Source organism: Amblyomma mixtum, chromosome 2 (genome assembly GCF_055824585.1).
Source record: "Amblyomma mixtum isolate Tamu chromosome 2, ASM5582458v1, whole genome shotgun sequence".
Lineage (NCBI taxonomy): Eukaryota > Metazoa > Arthropoda > Arachnida > Ixodida > Ixodidae > Amblyomma > Amblyomma mixtum.
Window position 1 is genome coordinate 245,632,501 of NC_143013.1, and position 16,490 is coordinate 245,648,990.

Below are 16,490 nucleotides of genomic sequence, written 5' to 3' on the forward strand. Positions count from 1 at the left end.
TTTGCCGTTCGGCATAATGAGGAAGGGAGAGGAAGTTATATGAAGGAGTGTAAACAAGCCTCGCTTAAAAAGTGGCAAAAGTTCGCGATAAAGCGATTATCATGAGTCCACTTGCGATGGTCTCCTGCAACGTCCCATCGCAGGCCTACCTTCCTAAGGAAGTGTCTTCCCACGGAGGCTGTAGCCGGGCAAGTCGGCGGCAAGTGTTTTTCGTCACACAGCTCTGGCGCAGCACCACAATGGAGGCATTTCTCAGTCACGGATTTAAACGCGGGTTAATGACATCTTAGTTGAAATCAAGAGGAAGAAATGGGCTTGGGCAGGGCATGTAATGCGAAGGCAAGATAACCGCTGGTCCTTAAGGGTAACGGAGTGGATTCCAAGAGAAGGCAAATGTAGCAGGGGGCGGCAGAAAGTTAGGTGGGCGGATGAGATTAAGAAGTTTGCGGGGATACAGTGGCAGCAACTGACAAAGGACAGGGTTAATTGGAGAGACATGGGAGAGGCCTTTGCCCTGCAGTGGGTGTAGTCAGGCTGATGATGATGATGATGAAATCATTTGCATACAGACAACACTTTAGGGACGACTGCCACCTCTTCGTTTTGTCACCATTTATCTTTACCGCATGTTTGCAAGAGGTTAGCACCACGTGTACTTACCATGCCATCAACAACATGTAAACCTTGTATTGTGGTTACTCATGTCTGAAAACATCCAGTGTAAAGTTTGCTTTGATAGCATGTCTGATGGTTGTAATAGTGCAGACACCATTAGCATTGAGGAGAGCACAAACAGCCTGCCGCTTGAGATTGCGAGATGTGTGCGGGCAGCCCGGAGGACATCTTGCTGTGCATTGCCTTGCAAGTACCTTAGCAGCCATAAACTGTCCAATTTTCAAAATGTCCATGCTTCCCTGATCATCCCAGAGCACCAAATGACAATAAAATATGCTTTTGCAGAATGTATGGCATCTTCATTGCTCTGTGCTGTGGCGGGTAACACTGTCTTGCAACCTTGACATTTTTTTTCTCTGCTTTCTGTTTGAAAGTGTTTGCGCTTTTTCCAAAGTTACGCATTGTGTGTTTAAAGTGGCAGTGACCAGTGAAAGTACCAGCGGGCAGGACTGTTGAATTTGTACCTTGTGTCCCGATTTGAACCTGTTCTCCCAAAAGCACAGCACCACAGGATAACAGTAACATCCTGTTTATATTGTGGCAGAGATAATTTTCACCTAGCTATTAATTCATAAACTTTGCCTTATAATCCACTGTACCTCCCTAGCTTGACAATCTCCTACACGAATCCTTTAATCTCTGCTTACATGTCCACACTTTCTGATAATAGACCATGCCCTAACCGTTCTTAAAGATGCCCAGAAACACAACTTTAGTTAACTGTTTTGCCTGTTGATTGCATACAGTGAGTTATAATGGTGCTATTAGCGTCGGTAATAGCGCGTATATTCCGTTTTTTAGTATTTTAATGTCCTCCCAAAAACAACTTCATGGCTCTGATGGTGTCGCCACACAGTGGCGGGTTTTTAGCAGCGGATATGACATCACCTGGCGCGAGCTTGATGATCGGACAAATAGTAAATATACTCCAAATTGTGTGAATAAATAGAGACACATTTTGTCACCTGTCTGCGTTTTATATTAGATTAACAAAACAACTTGTTTGTCTTAGATAAAAGCCCTGCAAAGCAAGTAAAATAAAAATACACCACCAGGGGCGCTCTGGCATGGAAACGACGCTGCTAGTCTCAGCAAGGACGAGTTACAGAGAGCAGTCAACCATGGAGTACAAACTTCCGCGACGTGCTCTGGCTGGCTGTTTTGATTGGTTGCGCCAGGTGCCGTCATTGGGAGAGCGAAATAGGAGTGGGAAGCCCCACCAAAATCGAGTTGAGGGCAGCATTTTGTTTGCTTGTATTTTGAAATTTCTTCACTGAATAACTCCCGTTCCTGTGCATCGATTCCTGTAATTCTTTTTAAGTCAGCATCTGTGTGACATAAACAACCCACCTGATGTGTAGCCGGTATCCCCCAAGCAGTGTTTCGCAGCCCCTTTAAATCTCAGAGTGTGTCTCATCACTGTGGAAACGTGTACTCGGGACAAAGTGCCTTGCACTGGACAAGAATGTGCTCCATTGTTTTTCCCTGTCCTGCATGCAGCAACAGTGGATATTGTCTGTTGCACGAAATATTTGCGAGTAACATTTCATCCTCAAACAGCCAGCCTTAGCCTCAAAAGGGAAGATCATGCTTTTGAAATGTCAAAAAATTTTCGTTTAAAATTTAATGCTATCTTCAGATGTTTTTCAAGCGTTTTCTGACTAATGACTTCTGGCTAAGCAGCGCTAACTTGAAACATCAGTATGCATCAGTGATGTGGCGTAATAGATTTGAATAATGGTAAACATGCTATTAACTGGTTATAGTGACACACAGCACAGTCTCCGCTTCGTCCTTCACAAGGTAAGGCATAGCTAAAGCAACTTACACACAACCTAATCTATTCTTGGCTAAAAACAGTGTTTACGTCGCTCCTTCCATGCACAGTCTTCAAGCTAAGTAAAAAAAAATTGCCTTTTAAGTGCTAAAGAGAGGCCAAAGGTGAGGCTTATTCTGCATGCCATGCCCCAAGCGTGGTACAGAAAATGTGTTGTCAGCCAGAGTTCAATTCTTCCATCACTCTCGTCTTTTGTTGTAGTTTTCGTGACAGCTTGTCATGAAACCCACTGTCTGGATGAGTTGGGGATGTGAAGGTAATGAGTAAATGGCAGGCTCACCTAGCTATCGCAAGCTGCAGTTTAAAGGGCAACTGAAGAGGTCCTCGAATACCAACTAGCTTAAGGGGGTCGAATGTATGAAACTTGCAGGTCCAAGTATTTTTGGGCTAGCACTTAAAATGATGACTTGATTGCCGATGAAAACTGTGATGGTTTTCAGGCTTCTCCACATCATTGGGCGAGGCAACTTCGCATGCTTTATCTACAGGCTTCATTGATTTGAAGCCTTAAATATCGTGTAACTCTGAAAAAAAAAACAATCATTTAGCTGCCCATTAAATAGACTAGTAGCCTCGCTATGAGGTCAGTTTAGGTCAATAAATTACTTTTCATGGATTTCAAACATCTATGGCTCACTGAAAGTAAGGTTTCATTACAAAAGCAAATAGTGCGAACAAAAGCACTTGCAGCAATCTGGCATTTCTCCACATTTTTAGGATGGGTGAGTTAACTGGATGTGTCTCGTGAACATAAATGTGCATTCGCAAAAAGTACTCGAGGGGGCATGATGAAACAAGATGTATGAGTGAGGTGTAGTTGCATCTTATGAAAGTAAACGTGTTTGTAAAAGACGCTGTGGGCATGACGAGATGAGATATCTTGTGATTTGAAGTGGTTTCCTTAAAAACAAAAAAAGCATGGAAACTTGTGAAAAGGTTGCCCCAGTGTTGTATCATTGGTGGCAGGCCCAATCACAGTGAAATCCCATGCCATCATGCTTGATATCTCAAATTAGATGGAGTGGCACAAAATTGGAATTTTTTCTTTCAACTCCAAATTTCTAGGCTAAAGAAAGGCTTTCCTTGCCAAACAAAGAGGAATAGGAAGAGGCCCAACTATTATACGGCTCTAAACATATATTGTTGCGTGGTCAAAAGGTGGCGTGATCACTGACACGACACTGACTGTTTTTAGGAACGGCATGGAGTGCCTGATATTGCCACACTAGCACGGATAGGCCTTGAGCCTATCCCCTACCAATAGAGGATTTGTCTTTGCTGGCTCAGTTTGGGGAGGCATGGGCCAAACCAATGGTGCGCGGCACACCATGGCGCAGACAAAATGTAATGTGGCATTGCCCATGAAGAAGCACCAGCCCAATGCCTCAAAGAAAAGTTTACGTTACACAAGTGGTGGTGTCATAATCCTGCTTTCCGTAACAGAGCTTGAGGCAAATGATGTACATCACCAAGGGCATGTGCATTGTTGCAACTCTACTAGTCTGTTGGACACCACCAGATTCTTAAACCAAATCTACGCAGCATCTTCCACGGTGAAAAACATGTTCTGCAACTTATCTTAGCCGCGCTATTTATTAAATTCTGTGATTCATTCACGAAAGTGAATCCATTCTTCAAAGTCTTCATTATAGAACACATGAAAGGTTGGAGGCTCCGTAGGTGGCAGTGAGACCATTGGCACCAGAACCAGGGCAGCCTGCATGCTTGCTGCTGCTTCTGTTTCTTGGCTGGACACAATCCTGGGAGAGGTCCAAACGCAGGCTGAAGAACTTGCAGTTTGTGAATGGCTTGATGAATCAGCGTGATGTCCCCAGAGGCGTACGTACTATCATTGACTGCAGTCACATGTCCACGGGGTGTGCACTGCTGTCAGATGTCACATAGTCGGAGTATGGCACGACCACTGGTAGGGCTTCAGTTGCGGCCATTAAGAAGGCTGGTAACAGGACCACTGGACACTGGACAGAGGCTTCATCTTTGTTGCTCTCGTCTTGGACGGGTGAGCTGCGGGCCAGACAATATTGTATCATTGGTGGAGATAAAACGTGTGGTGGAGATAAAACATGAAGCATGGCAATACTTGGGATTTGAGTTTATCGAAATTGCAGATGCTCTTGTGTCATGACCAGCAAGCCACCACACCTATCGCATATCTGCGAATGTGTCAATGGACAAATTTCTTGTCTTGTAACAGCAATCGTACTGCAACGTTTTCATAGCAACATAAGTGATTTGTTCTCGGGTATCCTACCTATGCTTCCTCTTGTGACCGAAAGGCTCCATAACAAAAGGCGAGCAAAAACACCTGAGCCTCATGACCAACTGCGCATGTTCAAATCTGCTAATGCTGTTTGAGCTGACACTTGCAGAACATTAGTACCTGCACATGTTGGCTTTCAAACCGTTCCTGGACTGCCTTGACTGTCAGCACACTGGCTTCCCAAAGTCAAAGCCTGAAAAATATGAAATAAAGAAAAATAGAAGCGGCCTTAGTAGTTTCAAATGTGCATTTTAATGGTAGTTCAAAGCTTAAAAACCAGCATAAGTGATACTCTCTAGGAATATAATTTACCTCAAGGAGAAACAGAGAAACCTTAACTTACATCTTCGTCTTTCACTTCCATGCTTTGCTCGCACATAACATAGAAAAATTCTGGCGAGGTCAGCAATGGGCTGCAGGCACCTGGTGGTTCACCGCCTTTCTTCAGGTTGGGAGTCGACGTTCCTGCGCCTTCTTTCTGTTGTCTGCATGGAGAGAAATACGGTGCACAGAATAACTGGTTAATAGACAGAAAAAAAAGAAAGTCAGGCAATTGGGTAATTGGGCCAAATGCGGATATGTGCGCCAGCATGATGTGTTTCGGTGCTGCGCTGCTCTGCTAGGTTAAGGTGGTTGTTGGTGTGTGTACTCTTTCATGCAAAAGCGAAAAGAGGACATGGCAACACCTGCCATAGCACCTGTTTAGTGCCACTGCTCACCTTCCCACTGGCAACACCTTGGCAAGTAAGCTACGTGGTGGGCAGATAAGCAGTGGGGCGGCACCCCAGGCTCTCGCCTGGTAGCCACTAGCTATACCTTGGCAAGTAAGCCACCCCGTGGGCAGGTGAGTAGTGGCACAAGGCAGACGCTATGGCAGGTGTTGCCATCGGTGGGACTTGGGTTGGGCTGCGACCCAGGTTGATCTTGCCAAGCAAACTCATGATTAAATAAGTTGCCACCTGACACAGTGGGCAGGTAGTCCACTACTCTGAGGGAAGGTGAGCAGCCTGCCAAAAAACTGGCTTCCGACAAACAGACAAGACACACACGCAACACCCAAAGGTTCCCAAACAAGCAGCATGCAAAGCTGTTATTATTGCACAACAGCATGCCACTACTTCCATTCACTGAGCAGCAGCTAGTTTATTATGTCGTACCTATGTTGCTGTGGACGAACGCAGCGGGAGGTACAACTAAAAAATAATGAAAAGGTGGGAGGTCATGGTAAGTCATACAATGTACCATTAGCATTGCACGAATTTCTCAACAAGTTTTGTAGAGTCACCTCAGAAGCCGCTCCAAGTTGTCGGCATAGTCACGTGGTGGGGGCCGATTGTAGCAAGAAGGAAAGATGGTGGGTAAATAAGCGGGGTGAGCCTGGATGGTGCTTTTTTTGTTGCCCACGAAGTGACGACTGCATATTCTGCTGTTCGACGTCGGGAGCCACGGTGTGCCGTCAGGTCTGCACGTACAAATATCACATATATAATGTTAGTGAGACGGCAAACAAATCAAGAACAGCAGCCAATATTTACTTTAGCCGGCGAACTGCTTGTATCCAGAGCTTGCGTCGCTCCGCTTCGTACGATTTAGCAGGAAACTGGTAAAAACGGACATCTGGATCGTAACCTTCTTGCTCGTGACAACCTACAACGCAGCAATAGCGACGGTTACGACGTTTTGGCTTCGCGGGCTGTTCTGAGTCACCGCCGCTTCCTTTCGCTTTCGGCATGATTCCATAGAAAGCTAACACCCGCCTTGGAGAATGTGTGACAGGGATGGTGCGCAGCAATGTCCACTGCACATTCTGCGCGAAGTTTTGTTGTCAGGCGATGATAAAAAGAAAGGCGAGTTCACACACATCCACACAAAAGCGTTGCAAGATTCATTCGCTGTCCAGTAGCTTCGGCATGGCATGGCGCGGTTCACAATGCTATAAGCGCTGGTACTACCCATCTACTTTTTTCCTCACCACCAAGCGGCACCACAAGACTTTATCGTTTTAGAGGTATAGATCACTGATCTCCACTAGGGGGCTGACGAGCGGACATTCAGGCTGAATGTCCGCTAGGTGGCTGAAAAGCAGAGATGTGGCATAAGATTAGAATAGTAGGAAACCGTAGGCAAAGGTGATGGAGAATCTTAATGAGAACTGCCAACACAGTAAACAAAAAAAATAATAAATAAAGAAAAGCTGAGCATGGTGGCAATTGCCACCACCCCGTTTCAAAGGGGGCGCTCCTATCCATCATCCATCCATCCAGGCATCCTACTCTCGCATAGGGTGTCTACTCTTGCCATCTCACGGAGGTTAGAAAAAGTAGGACTCGCGATCTGCTCCGGCGGCGGAGCGAGCTGCAATCGCGGAGGCCACGTCCCGAAGCGGGAAATGTGAATTTTGAATTGAAACACGCGTTTGCTCTACCCCAAACCAGGTCGGCCAGAGAGCGTGTGGTATCCTATAGAGAAATTACTTCTTAGTATAAACAGTATAAACAGAACATACAAATCTTCCCAGAACCACACAAATCATTAAGCAAATCGCAGCAAGTCTGCTGAAGGCAACATCCAGACGGACACATTCTCTAACCTGTACTACATCTATTCTTCAGCCCCGTCTGGTCACTTTGCAGGGACACAAAAGCAAGCACTTCACATATTTTATACTTGTGCAATTGAGATAAACCGCCGGAGGGCCTGCAACTCTCCCACCAATCCCAGTGGAAGGCCGCGCTGCTCAACTCGGACCCGGAAGAAATTTGAGTCACGAGAAGTGCCGAAGAGGTCGCCGGACGGCATCGCCGGCCGCTACACTCCTCTGTAAAGTCATTTTCATTAAGAAGATTTCGTGTTTTTTGAGCGGACTGCATAAATGGTAGGGGCGACGGGTTAGTGACCCTGATTTCTTCAAAACTGGGTCACCGGGCATTAATGAATAAAAAAGTAATGCTTCCTAGCTCACTGTGCTTTTAGCTGGAGATCTCACTTAACCGCAATGCGCCTCTGTCACAGTCGCTAACGTCTATTTTCGAGCAGGAGTATGCAGAACATACTATATATCTAGACACCTTACTTGCCAACTCTAATAGGGTCATCATTGCAGGGGATTTCAACTCACATCACGTTATCTGGAGTACCTACACTGACTCGTATGGACAGATGTTATGGGCATAGATGTCGGCAAATGATGTGCGCTGCTGCAATTCACGGGCCATAACCTTCGTCTTTAGAAATTCGCGTTCAATTCTCGATTTGTCCTTGAAAGCAAGAGGGGTAGGTATAGGGGCATGGTCCACAGTTGAGTGTGGTACGTCTAGGGACCACTTGCCAATTACTTTCCCCATCTTGGTGAGCCCACTTAGAGATCATGGTTCTGCCCGAAAACTAGATAATCTTGCAGCCTACAAATCTTCGATGCGCGCCTCCCTTACATCTGATCCTCGTTCATGCAGGAACGACAGGGCTCAGCGAGCGCTTTCTTCAGTTTTGAAGGCTTCAGAGAGCTCCCAGTTCACTGTGCGGTCTGCTTTTTGTAATAAATCCCCATCCCCATGGTGGAACGATGCGTGTGAGACAGCTTTCCGCCGCAGGAAAGCAGCATGGAGGTGCCTTTCGCATAAACAGAACCCTGCAAATTGGATCAACTGCAACTTCTTCTCAGCCTCGTTTAAAAGAACTACACCAAAAGCAAAGGATAACTGCAATAAAAATTTCCCGTGCACTCTGCCGTTACATTTTATGTTTACGCAGACGACATAGCCTTCTTTGCTTCTGCAACACACATTCATGCCCTATAACGTTCTCTCCAGGCTTAACGCAATGCACTCGAGGTTTGGCTCTATAACATCAATTTGGCATTAAATGTGCATAAAAGCAGTGTGTTATTTTTTCAATACAACGTGCCTTTCTACATCTCGTTACACTAACGCTCGGACAACATACCACAGGTGGAATCTTTGAGGCAGATAGGCGTTATCTATGATGCTAGTATGGATTGGCGGCCCCACATCGACTACAGTTGAGAAAGGTGAGCGAACACTCGGTAGGCTGCTACGAATAAGTAATAGGAAATTTGGCATGCCTGGTGGATGGTGGTGGAAAACGTATTTGCTCTATTTTACAATATTTTTTTTGCGGCTTCAGATGGAGTCTTCCATCATCAGGGTCGGTTCCCCTAGTCCAGAGATCCGCTGAGGGTAGCTGCCCTGCGTGCACGCCTTACTAGTCCTTGTTGGACTTTCAGGATGTCGCTGGATAGCATCCTCTCCCACTGTTCCGCACTCGGGTTTTCTATTATGGGTAGCTCGTCTATTTTCTGGCATGCCCATGTGGTATGGTATAATGTTGGTTTGTCTCCACACCACGGGCACTCGCTCTTGTATTGTGTGGGGTAGATTTTACTTAGGCATGCGTGGGGCACGCTTCAACTTATTTACAAAGCCTATGTCAGACCCATTTTTTAATTTGGCTGCATACTCTTTTCTAACAGCAATGGTGGAAGCTTGTATTGCTCCCTTAAAGGGGTAGAGACACCACATTTTTGTGTTGTACCTCTGGGTTGTAAATAATGCGTAGCGATTCAGTGAGCATGGAACACCATCTTGGAAGCATGAACTCGCATTATATAATTAATAATCGTATTATTTGTACCCAGCAGTTTCGGTTTCGGTTCGTAGTTGCCAGGTTTTGCCAGGCTCTTGCATGACGTTAAAAACCAGACAATGGGCGCATTTGTTTTTCAGTCCCGGACTGTCCGGGACTACTTGCGGACTCGAGTCCGGTATTTGTTTTTCTCGGGCAGCCCGAAAGCTCCGCCCACCTGCTTGCATCGCCATAGCAACGCGTTCGTTTTTAGCCTATGGCAGTCCGCGGGCTGCTGAGAAGGCAGCAGACGATAGCTGCGCGCCGCGCTGGCAGCCATATTAAGTTAGACTCCGTGTGCATTTTGAGTGCTATTCGTGTCCCTGGAGGTCGATATCATGCGTTAAACCTTCACATGAGCTCCGTAGCTCCTCTCTGAGCCATCGCAAGACTTTTTGTTCTTGCATCTTCGTTTATTTTCTTGAAATCCACCGCACACGGACGCGCGTTCGGAGCTGCGAGCGCGTATTGTTTGCTCGTGTCGTCAAGAGGTTCTTGTTCGCTTGTTTTGCCACATGCTGTCTGTACGCTTACCTGAAATCATCGCAGGTGAACCACTCGTATACTGGAGCAGCTATAGAGCTTGTTGTCAACATTTTTGCGGAGGCTTTCGTCTATCCGCCTTTCCGCAACGAGTTGGGCTACTTTGTGCGAACTTCGCCGCAAGCAGTAGCGGCGAGCATACCTCCGAAGCTGAGTTCTGTAATGCACCTACGCTAAGCTGACAGTACAGTCTTTAAATCGACTCAGTATCATGATCGAGCGCACGGCGTTGCTTCGGCGTTGCTTCGGCGTCGTAGTGGCCGTGGCTCAATTGCATCGTCTGCTAGCAGATGACAGCGTCCTTGTACGGTAACCGAGGGGGAGCCCGACTCTGGCGCCGTGTTCGAAAGCAGCCTATGGCAAGTAGGTCATGTGACCATGACGCTTTTCCTGTCCGAGCGGAAGCCGAGACCTGCCAGCAAGTAGTCCGGGACTGGAAAAACAAATGCGGCCAATGCGTTGTCACGTGGGTCCGGAAAGCCGTGACGTCGTGTAGGCATGTCGTCTGCTTGACACACACGTGGTGCGCGTAAACACGGAGAGCCGGGCGCAGGGCAAGTCGCAATGCCGAATAGCTCCGAGTCGGAAAGAAGAGCTTTATCTCGGCGAAGACACCGATTATGAGGAATCGCGGGATGACGCAGACGAGGAAGGAGACGCCGCGGTTCGAACCCCGACAACCACTTCATTTTTGATCCGCTGGCCAGCGATTCCGAAGAGGAGGCAGGCGTCAGGCCCGACGTAGCTCAGATTGTGCCAGCGAACGCCGAGCGTGTAGGCAACGTAAAATGGTAAAGGCGCGTTCACGCTAGGCCGACGGTCGGCCGATTTCAGTCTGGCGATGGTCGGCGGCAGCGATTTTCGTGCCGTCGACGCGTCTGTCACACTTCGCAGACGCCGTCCGAGCGCATCCCCGTCGGCCGACCCGTGTGTCACACTCTGCCGACAACAGCGCCGACCTCACGCCGACGTTGTCCTATCCCGACAGCTCGACGCTGCTGCTTCGTGCGCGCTGCTCGTCTGCTAGCTCCGTTGATGAAGGCGTCGTGGAAATCGAACTTATCTTCTATTATGGGACGAGTTCGCACTAAAGCGATGTGAAGAGTAGGCCTTTTATTATAGCACAGTCTACTTCCAAAGCGCCGTCAAATGCGGCTTCGAAGCGAAATCACCTAGGCCTAGCGACGACTAGGGCAGCCTGGGACCAGCGCGCAGTTCAGGCGCGTTCACACTAGGCCGACGGGACCCCGATGCCGACGGTCGCGTCGGCCAACCTGGTCGTTCCCCGACTAGCCAGTCACACTGCACCGACGACGACGCCTCCAACGACCAAGCGTCCTAGTGTGACAACGTCGCCGACCAAAGATGCCGACGAGACCCGTCGGCCGACGCGTCTTGGGCAGATCGGTGGCCGAGCGAAAACATTCGCCGACCAAAAGCGAGTACCGAGTTCAGAGCGCAAAATGCAATCATTATGTAGCAAATAATGCACGCGCAGCAACATTCATCAAACCATATGGCCACTTGGCCGACGCGCCGCACCGATCGTCGCTTCGAACTGCCGTCCCACTGCAAGCAGGCACACACGGAGCGGTGAGCATCGCTGCGCCGCCGTGCAGCAGTGCCTGAGCGCTGCTTGGGATGGTGTACAAATGTCACAAGAAAAGACAAGATCGCCTTGTTATCAGAAAGACTGCTCGAGCAGCGATAAAGCATGCCTGCTTATGTTTCGAGCTTTCGGCAACGGCACCGCTCGCGGCCGCTCCGGGCGGCGAGCTCTGCTGCTGCCTGGCTGCCGTGGTCGTCGCTAGGCCTATACCCTCCTTCGCATTGGAGCCGCCGCGGCCGGCGCTTCGGAAGTCGCCTTAGCTATAATAAAAGGCCTACTCTACACATCGATTTACTGTCAACAGCATCATCTCACAATAAAATAATAGTATGGTAAATCTCCGCGACGCCTTCAGCAGCGAAGCGAGCGGGCGCCAGGCGAGTCGGACCCCAACGTCGGGCCAGCGGCAGCTGCGAGGCGGTTGTGGCAAGAAGTTTGCTCGTATCACAGTCGTTACCTTTGCCAGCAGCTCAGTATTGGTCAGCGATCCTCAAAACTGACACATTTTTCACATTTCTTATCCCAGGGTTTATTATTTACGTCAAGAACACACTTTAGCTCGTTGTTATGACGCCGGCAGACGGGATCCAGGCTGGCCGGCCGGCCGGCATGCTCGGCGTACTTCACGTCCGCACAAGAAAATACATAAGATCCATGATACCAGAGAATGCTTCCTAGATTAGAGCACCGGCAATATTCCTCTGCAAAAGTGGATCTTTCGGCAACGACATCGCCTGCGGCAACGCCGGGCGTAAAGCACCGTCGCACTCGCGAGCGTGCAGAAAAAAAGACTCGTGAGCACTCGTAACCAAGGTTGCTAGGCCGCGAAACCGCAAAACTTGGTCTCGTACGTCAGAAAACTGTGCAATGACGTAGAAAATACTTGCTTGTGTTTTCTTCTCTGTTCCTACGTCACGTTGATGCACTAGCGATGGCTCAGACTTCAAGAGTGAGCATTTTCACAAACTTTAAAATGAAATTAAAATATGTTCTAGACATCCCTTAAATTTAATACTTCGCTCTTCTGGTCCTCACATACAAAGGAAACGTATGGCAGTCTTTTGTACAACCTTGGAATTTGATGTCTCTACCCCTTTAAATACAAGCTTCGACCGATGCTGCTATTAGAAAGGCGCGCAATGCGCCTTTGCCTCGATCTCCCTCAATCAGTTCCCACAGCAGTTCTGTACCTGGAGGCTCGTATTCCCGACCTGAACTCCCATTTCCAAGACTTTCTTGCGGGAATTTGAGTCGGCTCCTGGTGTGGCTACACCTATTTTTGTATCCCACCCGGCCCTCTTGCTCCCTCATCATTGGCCAAGGTTCCGCCTCCCTCAAGTTGTTTTTACTCAGTACCTTTTATCGAACATTGCTGTGGATCTCAATTTTGTACGTAGAGTTGGTTACGCAATGTCCCCTGTGGATGTTGCTTTTGACTATATTTTCCCACCTAATGCGAAGCATCTGCCTGCCAGGGCACTAATTGGTCTGCTCACTGATCACCTTGACAATTTCCCGCGCCACACTGTGAATGCTACAGATGCGTCCGGTGACGGCCAGAAGGCTGCGGTTGGTATTTTTTCAGAGTCTCTCTCTTGGAGCTTTTCGGTTCGAGTCCCGGATTACACACTCCCACATTTCTAGCGGACTTTATGGCTCTTGGGCTGGCTGCTTTGAAAATTCCCTCCAATGCTTCCCAGGCGATATTCCTCTCAGATTGTCTCTCTTTGTTGTTGGCGCTGGACTCCAAACGGGACGCTCTTTTGAGTCGCTCTCTAATATCTTTTATTCCTGGATGGGTGAAAGAGGTGCGCTTCGTTTGTATTTCAGGTCACTGCGGTATTTTTCAAATGGATGCAGTAGACTTCTAGGCAAAATCAGCTCTCAAAGCACCTGTCGCCTGTAACGTCCCTAATCTCATCCTTTTCGGAATGTCTCGTTTTCAGCGTTTTCAGTATATAACGGCTACGTGCAACGATCCCTTGTACTCTACCGTTGACTGCCAACATCTCATATACCCATAGGTTTTTGCATGTAAATCCCAGCAGTGTGAGCTAGCGATGACTCTCATACGGTGCACGATCCCTCGCTTAAATCTTTACTTATGCACATGCGGGTTCAGTCCCACAAACCTTTTCGTGGCTTATGGAGACGAAGAAACACTGGAGCATTTCCTACTCTCTTGCTGGAGGTTTGCACATCAGAGATGGACGCACCTAAAATTTTTCATTACAAGGTTAAGACTCACTTTGTCGGTCCCGCTTGTTCTCTCCTTAGGTGCTAGCGCCAGAGGTCTTGCACTGCATCAAGTTTGCGAAAACCTCCACAGTTACATAATAGAGGCCGGCAGATTCCCTTGCTAATTGTATCTAAAACTTCCACATTTCAAGAATCTTTCAGTAATTTTCATGTATTCAGTTCTCTAATGTTCTCTCCCGTTTCTTTCATTGTGTATTGTTTTCTAAAATTTCCTTTTTAATTACTCTAATTTATTACCCAAAGCACAGCCATTGGCTTGGCACCAGTTTACCCTATTTTTTTGGCTCTCCTCACTGAACCTTGGCCTATCCCCGTCGTGGGTATCTGCCATGTCACTAAAGCAACCCCAAAGACAACAACAACGCCTCAGAGCTTACGGCTCAGCGTTTCAGCAAGGAAGCTTTGGACCCCGCATTACATTTGGTGGAGGTCGCTCCCCATCCTTGTCCTTATCCTGGAACTGCACAGCCTTACGTTACCCTCACCGGCCACGATGCAAGACGGTGCCAGCCCCACATCGCCGCCCGTCCTTTTAAGGCGCGCTCACACTGGCGGGAAAACGCGCAACGCAGAACGTTTACCGCGCGCCGCTTGCCGCGCAAACCGGTTTTTCTCCCGCAGACAGGCTGCTGTGCCGTCCCGCAGAGCGATGGGTCCGGGAGCTATTTTTCCCGTGCCGCTGACGAGAACAGCCAATGGGGGCCGACCGTGAACCGTGACGTCGGTCCCGGTTCAGTGACCCCGTCGGCGGAGGCGGAGGCTGCGCGCGTCCTGCCGGGCACTTGGCGGTTGCTTTGCCCTTTCTCAACGCCTGCTCTCTCTACATTCCAAGACAACCGCAGCGAGAAAACTCGCGCAGTGTGAGCGTCATTCCGAGGAGCTGCGACGCAGCGGCGCCGTTGACGCTGCGCCCCTGCGGGAAGTTTCCCGCTAGTGTGAGCGCGCCTTTAGCCATTCTGTGCTCTGGTGCAAAACGGCAGCAGGACCCGGCTATCTTTAGCGGCGCCGATGACCTCGACGCTGACAACTGTCTGGCCTCCTAAGAGCGCGAGGCTCATGTGATGCGGGGTTCAGCCCCAGGGCTTCCTTGCTGAAACGCTGAGCCGTAAGTTCTGTGCGATACTCTGAGGCGTTGCTGCAGCTTGTATTCGTCGTCTTCTGACTGCGGTACCCTTTGTGACACCGATATAGTCCATTAAAAAGTAATTAATTGCCGACAAAAACTTATGGGCCATGCTGAGCATGGGAACCGTAAACCGTAGACAAAAACCGCACTACAGTTCAACGTTGTTGTAACAAAGTGGAACGGACCCGGCGATTACTTCGTTATAGCCGTAGCTTCGTTATAACCCGTGTTGACCGAGCTCCCAAAGGGGAATCGTCATTACTTCGTTACATCCACTATTTTTGTTATAAACTGTTTCGTTATGACGATGTTCGGATGAATTGCTTTTTACCATTTTTTTACTATTTTGCGCTATATGAGGGAAGCCATGGAACACGCGGCGCACAATTATATACCGCTTTTTTTATTTCAGTAAGAGGTGAACAGTTGTGCTTCGTCTGCATCTTGCGTGTTGCAAGTTTAGCGCACAAGAATACAAACTGCAACAATTGGAGTGCTGCGCATTCGTGACATCTTGGTCGAAATTTCCGGAGCCCTTCACTACGGCGTCTCCGATAACCTGAATCGCTTTCGCACGTTAAACCCCATAAACCAAACCAAACCAAACCCTGAGTTTTACGTTACTGAAGAGGCAGCTTTACTTAACTTTTTATTTCCGCTATTCGCATATCCACGCTTGATGACGTACCACGCTCGATAAGGTCGCGTCGCGGTCATTGCCCTTATGAAAATCCCGGCCAGATTGGCACTTGCGCTCCTATGCACAGATAACAGCCAATTAAGGGCCTCGCTGAATCCAGGTCAGCGTATAAACAGAGAAGCGAGAGCGGTGATAGCTCTCATGGTATCGCGGGAGAGATACCTCGAGAGAGATACCGCGATAAACACTCTGCGAACCGCGATACCTCTGCTCCGAGCTCTAAGATAGTAAATATAAAAAGAATCAAAATTAGAGAGCGCCAAAATGAAATAAAGAATCTCACTCAAAAAAAAAAAAGAAAAACAGATCTGTAGAAAGGAATTTGCCTAGCTTGCTAGCAGTACAAAAAAAAAATCACACGAAAAAGGAAGCAGGTTTCACCGAGACTCGAACTCGGATCGCTGGATTCAAAGTCCAGAGTGCTCACCATTACACCATGAGACCGACTCATTCCGACGCCGGGAATCGAACCCGGGCCTCCTGGGTGAAAGCCAGGTATCCTAGCCACTAGACCACGCCGGAGACACTCGCCGCCTCAGCTGCGGAACGTTTTCCCAAGACGCGGATGCACGCACGGCTGCGTCGAAACGACGGAGCGGCGGCGTAGCTGCAACAGCTGCTGAGCGATGAACACGTGCGTGTCTGTTTACTGCATGTCAAACGGCTGCCCGCGTGAGAATATTCGCAGCGTCAGTCTTTCCACGACGGTTAGGAGCACATCCAGCATATCTACAATGAAATCTAACCTAAACCTCTTATCACTGGCATTCCGACGTAATATCGCACGGCTGTCTTTGTTTCATAAGATCGTTTACCACG

The 16,490-nt window shown here is 48.5% G+C and overlaps 1 protein-coding gene and 2 non-coding genes across 5 annotated transcripts; all 3 read right to left on the bottom strand.

The window, feature by feature from the left end:
• Positions 1-4,086: 4,086 nt before the first annotated feature.
• On the bottom strand, positions 4,087-16,185 carry LOC149363316 (uncharacterized). 3 transcript variants are annotated; one of them, XM_089569916.1, is made up of 7 exons: positions 16,053-16,185; positions 6,329-6,440; positions 6,079-6,255; positions 5,951-5,986; positions 5,137-5,278; positions 4,914-4,986; positions 4,087-4,537 (listed from the first exon to the last, which is right to left on the bottom strand). In XM_089569916.1, exons 1-6 carry the CDS (start codon positions 16,120-16,122, stop codon positions 4,930-4,932), a joined length of 594 nt encoding a protein of 197 aa, XP_089426042.1. In that variant the 5' UTR covers positions 16,123-16,185; the 3' UTR covers positions 4,087-4,537; positions 4,914-4,929. The 3 variants fall into 3 exon arrangements, with proteins under 3 accessions (XP_089426042.1, XP_089426041.1, XP_089426044.1); XM_089569915.1 differs by lacking the exon at positions 16,053-16,185 and having other exon boundaries at positions 6,329-6,816; XM_089569918.1 differs by lacking the exons at positions 5,951-5,986; positions 16,053-16,185 and having other exon boundaries at positions 6,329-6,824.
• Positions 16,044-16,115, bottom strand: TRNAQ-UUG (transfer RNA glutamine (anticodon UUG)). Its single transcript has one exon. It is a non-coding gene; the product is annotated as a tRNA-Gln (tRNA).
• Positions 16,122-16,193, bottom strand: TRNAE-UUC (transfer RNA glutamic acid (anticodon UUC)). Its single transcript has one exon. It is a non-coding gene; the product is annotated as a tRNA-Glu (tRNA).
• Between the last annotated feature and the right edge of the window lie 297 nt (positions 16,194-16,490).

Bases quoted from the DNA above. Each gene is read 5' to 3' on its own strand.
- LOC149363316 (XM_089569915.1), bottom strand. From the start codon at position 6,525: ATGCCGAAAGCGAAAGGAAGCGGCGGTGACTCAGAACAGCCCGCGAAG. The intron at 5,279-5,950 runs GTACGACATAAT...CTCTCCATGCAG, and splicing joins GTTCGTCCACAGCAACATAG to ACAACAGAAAGAAGGCGCAG. The intron at 4,987-5,136 runs GTAAGTTAAGGT...CATATTTTTCAG, and splicing joins TGGAAGTGAAAGACGAAGAT to GCTTTGACTTTGGGAAGCCA.